Source organism: Natrix helvetica (assembly GCF_964273705.1).
Source record: "Natrix helvetica genome assembly, chromosome: 4".
Classification (NCBI taxonomy): Eukaryota; Metazoa; Chordata; class Lepidosauria; order Squamata; family Natricidae; genus Natrix; species Natrix helvetica.
Window position 1 is genome coordinate 21,776,541 of NC_138550.1, and position 9,004 is coordinate 21,785,544.

Genomic DNA, 9,004 nt, shown 5'->3' on the forward strand with positions numbered 1-9,004 from the left:
ACACAAAAACTTTTCAACCAAGATTGCTGCCAAAGCAAAATAGGTTTGGACAGGTATTTTGGTCACTCTTGGATAACCGGTTCTACCAATTAACTGATCTTTCTGCTAGAAAATATTCTATAACTTCCAGCTGGCATTTGCTTTACTATAATTAAACTGGGCTATACCCTGCCCTTTAGGGTGACAAATAACATTTTTTGGCTATTCGGTAAGAATCAGTTTAAGGATATTAATCTATTAACTAATCACAACTTTACATAAATCCTTAGATAAGGCAAAACCTTATGGAAGGTCAGTGCTGGCACTGTCTGTATCTTCTCTCTTTGCCACAAATATTTTCTATGGATCAAATATTTTCTTATCAGCACTTCAAATTTGTCTGCTTCTTATTGAAACATTTAGGTGCGGAAAAATGTTGTTTATACCTTCTCTTTATCAAACAACATTACATAACTAACAAACAACAACAACATTAGATAGGCACAGTACTTTTAATTACCTTGAGAATTTGCCCTCCTTCTGGGTATCTTCTTAGAATATCTTTAAGGAAATCAACAAGTGGAGGAGTAGTTTGTCCAAATCGACCTAAATAAAATAAAATAAAACTGGTACTCCTGCATTTGAAATACTGGAAAACATACTTTTCATTACAGAATTGATCTCAGATGTTTATAGGAAGAATCTCAGTAACAGTTCAATCTCACTTACTGGAAGCTCTTCTGTGAAAGAGCAGGTAAAAAGATCAAGTAAATAGTAATAACAATCAGAGAATTAAAATAAAATGTATAAAACAAAAGTGAAAAAAGAAATAACTCTTTAAATCCCAAATCTCCTTCCCTATTATGAGCAACATGAATGTTCTTGTAGCTCTCAGGAAGACTTATGAATCAAAGCCAAGTAAATGGAAGGCCTCATCTTAATTTTCCATTTTGCTCCAGAGGCACTACTGTATGAGATGTATTGTGGGGATTAAAAATAGTGGGACCAAACCAGGGGTGGGTTCCTGCCAGTTCTAACCTCTTCTATAGAAGAGGTTCCACAAATCTACAGTGCCGTTTAGAACCGGTTCCAGCTCCCTCCCCCCACCCGTCCGCACATCATCAAGATGAAGAGCGAGAGGAGGAATTCTGAGAGTTGAAGTCCACAAGTCTTAAAGCTGTCAAGTTTGAACACCCCTGGGTTTTTTTTTCTAAAGAGTTAGGGGTGCAAGGGTCTTGTAACTTGACAGCTTTAAGACTGCGTGCTTCAAATGCCAGAGTTTCTGAGCCAACATTTTGGTTGCTAAGCAAGAGCGTTGTTAAGCAAGTTTCACCACATTTTACAAGTTGACCACGCCTACCCAGTCACATGGCTGGCAAGCCACTCCCACCCAGTCACATGGCCGGCAAGCCACTCCCACATAAGGAGGCCACACCTACAGAAGAGGTTCGAAAAAAGTTTGAATCCCACCACTGGACCAAACCCAGATATATTTTAAAAAGGAAAGCCAGGGCAAACATCTCTCCAGAGAAATCCAATTTTGAAAGCTGCACAAAAATAGTACACAGTAACATCTGCACTCGTTACAGAAATCTGCAGCCTGTAAAGCCATGGTTTCTTAAAAACACCAGACACAGCCAATATTAAACATGAATAAAGTATCTGTAGCTTATTTTGTCAAGTTCTGACTTAAATTATTTTTATATAGATATATATATAAATGGAAATTGCATTATACTTCTTAGGGTTGATTAAAGGTCTTGGCGTAGAATAAAAACAAAGGAAAAATAAGTTGGAAAATCAGAAATAGAAGTGTCCATATTCATATAAATTGCTTTGCTATAGGACCATGATGGCGAACCTGTGGCATGCAGAGTCCTCTCTGTGGGCATGCGTGCCATCACCAGCTGCTCTTCTGTTTTCGGCGTGAAAACAGCCCCAAAAACGGCAATAAACAGTCCAAAAATAGGCATGTACATGCCGGCCAGCTGGTCTTTGGGTTTCCGGCGCTCCGGGGCGCTTGCATGCACGCGCATTCCAGTTTGGGCACTCGATGTCAAAAAGGTTCGCCATCATTGCTACAGGAGCAATACATAAGCCAATAAACTATGACCTCAAACTAGTTTACTATCCTAAAACGAATCATGTATATTATGGGTTTATGTGATGTACAAATCCAATCTCATAAGCACGTATAGGACAAGTACTTTTGCATGGGCATCTGAAAATTTAATATTGGTTATGGCAAAGATTTTTTTTTGGTAAGATGTTACATATGAACAGCAATATCAAACTAAACACACGCTCATGAAACAGAATAAAGCTATTGCCAGAATTTGAGATATTTATTTCTATATCAAATTACTAATAAATAAATTTCATTTGCAGTACACAAGAATGTCTACTGTATTTTTTTCATTAGAATATTTCAATTTTTAAAAATACAAAGGCTAGAAAAACATGAATAAGGAAAGATGAACAGGTAAAGAAATGAATGGATAGCATATTATAATTTACTATACCTCCTCCTTTTAGGCCCTTGGACAAAAGATTTAGAAATACATGATTCTCAGAGGACTGAAGGTTCCCAAACGTGACCCAATTGAACAACTACAAGAAAAAGAATATTATTTAACGTTCTGTGTTCCTAAATAAGCATCAACAATTAATTACTTTATATGATACCGATCAATAAATAGCTACAGTTACCACGTCAAAAATAATCATTGAGATATAGAATATTATATGCTTGATAAAAAAAAGGTACTAAACTTTTACTGCTTATGTTGTGAAGCAACAAGCCCGTTAGTAAGATAGAAATGTCCATACAAGTAGTCTTCAACTTATAATCATAATTGAGCCAAAAGTTCTATTGTGAAGCAAGAAGCTTAACAACTTCTTGCTTCACAACAGAACTTTTGGCTCAATTATTGAAGACTACTTGAATTTTGCCTCATTTTACAACCTTTCTTGACACAGGTAAGTGAACCACTGCAGTTGGCTAAGTTAGTAACACAGTTGTTAAATGAATCTGGCTTCCCCATTAACTTTGCTTGTCAGAAAGTCCCAAAAGGGGATCACATGACCCCAGGACACTGCAATCATCATAAATATGTGCCAGTTGCCAAGCGTCCAGATTTTTGTCATGTGACCATGAAGATGTTGTAATGGTCATAACTTTAAAAAAACGGTCATAAGTCACATTTTCGAGTGACTTTGAACAGTCCCTAAACAAATGGTTGCAAGTTGAGGACTAGTTGTATTCAGTTTCACATTCAGTTTTGACCCTAATGCAGCATCACCATTACAGTCATCGGTTGTAATGATCATAAAATGAGTTGATCACGTGACCAACCTCATTTTACGTTTTTTTACGATGGTTGTTAAGCAAAAGCTGTCGTTATAAGTGGACACACCACAGTTGTTAAGCAAACCCATTGTTCACTATGATGTGCTTTTGCCAAAAACTGGATGGTTTTCAGCAAAACCGTCACAAAACAAGGGGAAGGGATGCTGCAAACAGCCATAAATGTGACCATGGTGCCAAGGACAGACATGTGACTTCAGGCAGGGGTGGGTTGCTCCTGGTATTACTGCTGGTTCGGTGCGTGCAAAAGTGCTTGCCAGATACGCACTACGCGAACATGCACATTTGCACAAAAAAAGGTTTGCACCTGTGCAAAACATTAAGAAAAATTACATTTGTGCAATTACAATTGTTCTGTGCATGCGCAGAATCGAAAATCAAGATGGCGGCCCTGTAGGAGAACCGATTTGGGGGCCTAGAAGGCCTGGGTCGCTGCGGGTTCCAGCGCCCCGGGCTGCCAAACCACTACCGGTTCAGTCGAACCGGTCCGAACCGGTGGGAACCCACCTCTGACTGCAGGTGGGAGAGTGTCCATTGGAACTTCTTCCTTACCTCTCTTCCCTGGAAGAACAGAGACTGCTCAGCTACTGGAAAACCCGTTTCAAGATAAATTAACTCTTTTATGGCTCCCAGATGTGTTGAATAAGGTACCTCAAAGGTTCTGTAACCCACATAATCATGAAGAACAGTCACTGTGATGGACCTTAATTAACAAGAAAGAAAGAAATACTATCAGATTAAAGGCTCATCGAATACAGCACAGTGAGCAAATCACATTTAAGAGCTTCCCAAAGTTTTTGCAAAGTTCGTAAATTGGGTTTCTGTTATTTAACCCTCAATGCATAATTCTTTTACATTAATATCCATGGAAACCAATATGATACCCAGTTGTGGTTACTATAAATTTTAGGTACGAACTATGTCTTTAAAAGTACTTTTTTCATTTGTTTTGAAGTCAATTACATGCAATCATACATTTTAACTTTATGAGATAGTTAATTATAACTTAATTAAAACTTTAGGTTTATAAGATAATACAAATTTATCATGTGTGCTTTCATAGATTTGAGAGAGCAGAGCAACTGACAAAATATTAAATGATCCTTTTATTATGTTATTTTATAAAATGGCTATCTCTGGTTCTACATAACTGATTTTGTTTCTGCAATCTTTCTCAGAACTTATCAATAATTGTAAGATTTATCTACTTAACCAAAACAAAATATTTCTCTATTTCTACTTTTATAATAGATAATTCAGTATTTGTTGAGACATCTATATTTGCATTTGTTTGTTTACCAAGCAAATACTTTCTGCATCTTTTAATTTTCTTTGAAGGAACTGTATTCCAAATCTATTGTAACCATATTTTTCCATTCCGTATGTCCTTCAGTTCAATCATTTCTAAACCAGGGCAATTAATAATATTCAAATATATAACAGTGATTAGACAACCCATACTCCATTGGGTCTTTTCAGAAATATTTCCTCACCTAAACAGAGAAACAGAATGACCATGGTAGGCAAAAAAATCAATAGTCGGAATGGGAATTTTCTTGTGGGAAATTAGTAAGGAGTACTGGAAATCTTCCTTCCTTCCTCCCTCCCTTCCTTCCTTCCTTCCTTCCTTCCTTCCTTCCTTCCTTCCTTCCTCTCTCCCTCCCTTTCTTCCCTCTTCCCATAAGACAGGTAAGTGGCTGCTGCTGGGTGACAGAATGAGCAAGGAATTGAGAGAGTGGCTGGGAAACTGTCACAGAACATTGAAAATGATAGTGTCATTGCAGCAGCAGTCCAGTAGCAGTAAAGCAGTCACAATTTTCCTTAATTTCATTCCCTTGAGAGTCATGAGTGCCAGATTTTGGATGCATTCTGTACATTAACCCATTTGAGGTACCTTTCTTTAAAAAATGGTTGCCCTATGATGCATCATTTCACCCAGGTAAAAATTATGAGAATAGCTTTAGTAATGTGTGTGTGTGTGCGCGCGCGTGCGCGTGTGTGACATTAATATACACAAACACACACAGAGGCATATCCCATAATTTTAAATATAGCACACTAAGGATATATTCAAAATAATCATGGTGTTTGCTGTTTCAAAATTTCCTATCTCCTATTCCTTCATTCATTCAATTTATTGACTGCTCATCTTACCACAATAACTTTGGAAAGCTCACAATATTTAAAAGCCGTGAGTAGGGGGCTGGACTAGAAGATTTCCAAGGTCCCTTCCAGCCTATTCTGTTCTATTCTATTCTATTCTATTCTCATAAAATATTGCAAAATCTATACACAACACTCTATTTATTCTATTTCTTTCCCCTCAATTTTCTATAAACTGAACTACAGCTAAAAGATCTTTTCCTAACTCTTTACAAAACTTTAAACAATATGGGCGAGTAAGGAAACATTGAACTTAATAATTTGCCTGCAGCTATAGGTAACAAGACATTATGTGCAGATAACTGAATAGACTAACAGAAAAATAGAATGCCTGTGTTCTCCACCTAACACAGAAATGTCTTAAGTGGCCTGGGAAAGGAAAACATTAATTTCCATGCCCAACAATTTAAGAAATGAAGCAAACAATTGCAGGAGATAAGAACCAAGTGTTTTTCTTAAAACACCTCAACAAGCTACTAAAAATTGGCAACGTGTTGAAATTATAGCATTTAAAAGTATGCAATGTAACCATAAATCTTCAGCCAGTCAGAATAATAATAAAGAAAAGCCCATTGTTTACTCTATTCTGATGAGAAGGAAGCACAATAAAAGGTGAAAATAAACCACTGCAGTAGCAGTGAAAGACTACCAATCAATAATGATTAGATTACTAAGAAAATATTTTGAGGAGCCTTACTATATTTGAACAGAACATATTTCATTTATGTCACAACCACAGAAAATAGGAATCAAGGCAGCCCAGCTTTATATACTGTGTTTTTGTTTGTTTCATAGGTTATCAGCACATTTGCCTCAACTTTCAATTGTTCCCAAAACTTGCAACATCAAGGCATACATAAAAATAATGGTAAAAACATACATGTGTATGGGAAATATGTATTGAAAACACAGAGGGAAAAATTGCATCTTGACTCAGGACTACAATTGGCATGAGAATTTCCATTGCTAAGCAAGGTGATTGTTAAGTGAGTCATACCTGATTTGATGATCTTTTTTGCCACAGTTGTTAAGCGAATCACTGCAGCTGTTAAGTGAGTATTGCAGTTGTTAAGCAAATGGCAACTACATGATCCACGTGGGATGCTACAACTGTCGTAAAACACATGGTGGGTTGCCAAGCGCCTAAATTTTGATCATGTGACTGTGGGGATGCACAGTTATCACAGTGTGTGAGAACTTATTTCAGTGCTGTTGTAGTTTTGAACAGTTAGTAAACTAATGGTTGTTAAATGAAGGCCTACTGTAATATATTTACATGGGAAATTCAACTGCAAGCTATCAGTGTGGCACAGCGAACCAAGTATAAGTTTACCCTCAGCCTTTGAGGCCTATACTTTGGGTCAGATGTATTTCTCTACTTAACATAAATGTGTTCAGATTCTGTTCCATGAAGATGCTTTTGAGCCCACGCGGCTCAGACATACCTGTCTGAAACCATTTAAAGCAACCGTATCTTTTCCCAGGACAATTTGGCAGCTGCCAAACTGACACAACTGCTTTACAGAATTGCATTTGCGCTGCACAGATCTATTTTCAGATGTTTTTTTTTGGGGGGGGGGAGGATGTTTGATTATTTATTATTTAGTTATTTAGTTCGTCAAACATGTAAAAGATAACAGGTATAAGTATAAACATGGACATGGACGCAGGAAATGGGGACAAATAAATGGGGACAGTAGGAGAGGGACAGTAAGCACGCTGGTGTGCTTACCTATTAAGTTACCTATTGCCTTAAGCACTCCTAGGACAGTGGGATATAAATGCATCAAATAGATAATCTCCTGCTGTATGGCTGTGTATAACTATCAGCTTATACAGTACAATTTTTTCATCTTTCAAGCATTTCTCATTCAATCCAAGTTTCTTCGCCCTTACAAACGCGAGAGGGATTTCTCTCAAACCTCTCTAGCGCCCTTTCTGCTCTAGGAGGATTATCTCTCGGCTCTTATTTTCTCTGCATTTATTTTTTACTCCAATCTGCAGAAGCATCATTAGGAGGGGAGTAGTAGAGTGCCAGGAGTAGCACTATCAGCTGAGTAACAATGCAGAGGTGGGTGTGGGCCTTTCACACCAGATGTTACAATGTATGAATGTAGGAAGGTAAGTAGGAAGGTAGGCAGGTAGGTAAGTAGGAAGGTAGATAGGAAGGTAGGTAGGTAGGTAGGTAGGTAGGAAGGAAGGAAGGAAGGAAGGAAGGAAGGAAGGAAGGTAGGTAGGTAGGTAGGTAGGTAGGTAGGTAGGTAGGTAGGTAGATGACTGACAGACAGACAGACAGACAGACAGACAGACAGACAGACAGATCCACATATATTCCCTTAATCCTACTATACTAAACATTAAAGATCCCAGGAAAACAAAACACTGAATTATGAGAAGACCTTCTGGGCCACCTAAAATCCAGTATATTTATATCGGGGTGTGTTTTGGGGCTTGAATCTACACCTCAAGATGGAAATGTTCGATGCAGAGACAAACATATATCCCACCCTTTATCTAAAGTGCTTCTTCCAGATAATTCCCGGACAGCATTAGGGCAGGTTGAATTCCAAAACAGCCGAAGAGCACAAGTTTAGCAACGGTTACAATAGCAAGCTGGGCAATAAAGATCCACTGTCACCCTATGTGTCACGTCGCCAACCACAGGCGGCGCCCCGGTTTGGGGATCCTGCCGCAGGAAAACGGAGAGCCCGCGGCTATGAAGCAAGCGACGGTATATTTCCGACCCAGGACATCATCCTCTCGAGGAAACGCGGCTCCCATTGTAGCCGGGTAACGGCCATTCCCAAGCTGCTGCAGCAGGAGCCACTCCCCGCCCCATTCAGCCGAGAGCCGCAGCGCCATCCTCGGGGACGAGAGACCAGCTCCAGCCAGGGGCGCCCGGAACGCGCCGGGGGCTCCGGCGGCTCTCCAAAGCGGCACCCCAAGTGCGCGCCCCCCAGCTTCACTCACATGCCTTTCCAAGCTTCCTCGCCGGCCTCCTTCGCGGGCCGAGCCTCCTTTCCGTGACGGGCAGGCTGTTGAAAGTCACCACGGCGCCCGCCTATCCGGAGGCAGGCTAAAAATCCGCTAGCCGCAGCATCAAGACAGGCCTCGCGCTTTCCTCCACCCAGCGCCGCGCCGCGCTGCCGGTTCCGCACATGGGGGAAAAGGAGGGACCGCCCTAAGAGGACGGACGGACGGTGGGAGGGAGGAGAGTCTCTGCAGGAGGGAGGTGGGAGCCGGTGGAGGGGAGGGCCTGAGCAGTAAAGGGTCAAACGGAGGGTGGCCAGGGAAAAGGAAAGGGGGAGCAGATGGCGTTGCCTTCGGGCTGCGACAGCTGCAGGGTTTATAGCACTCAGCTCGCTGGGCGCGAAACGTGGAGGAATCCTGACTCCGGTGTATCACACTTCACACACACACACACACACACACACACAGACAAGACACGCACGCCTCCATACGGTTTGCCAGTTACTCATTTTCCCTCCACCACTG

General features: G+C 40.3%; 1 protein-coding gene across 2 annotated transcripts in view; it reads right to left on the minus strand.

The window, feature by feature from the left end:
- The window catches only part of SACS (sacsin molecular chaperone), a 31,011-nt gene extending 22,235 nt beyond the window's left edge, over positions 1 to 8,776 (minus strand). For both annotated transcript variants that reach the window (XM_081950734.1, XM_081950735.1), the window contains exons 1-4: positions 8,480 to 8,776; positions 3,899 to 4,049; positions 2,502 to 2,589; positions 500 to 585 (exon numbers count right to left, since the gene is read on the minus strand). In XM_081950734.1, the coding sequence (XP_081806860.1) occupies positions 500 to 585; positions 2,502 to 2,589; positions 3,899 to 4,049; positions 8,480 to 8,481 (327 nt within the window). In that variant the 5' untranslated portion in view covers positions 8,482 to 8,776. The remainder of the gene's footprint in view (positions 1 to 499; positions 586 to 2,501; positions 2,590 to 3,898; positions 4,050 to 8,479) is intronic.
- Positions 8,777 to 9,004: the final 228 nt, after the last annotated feature.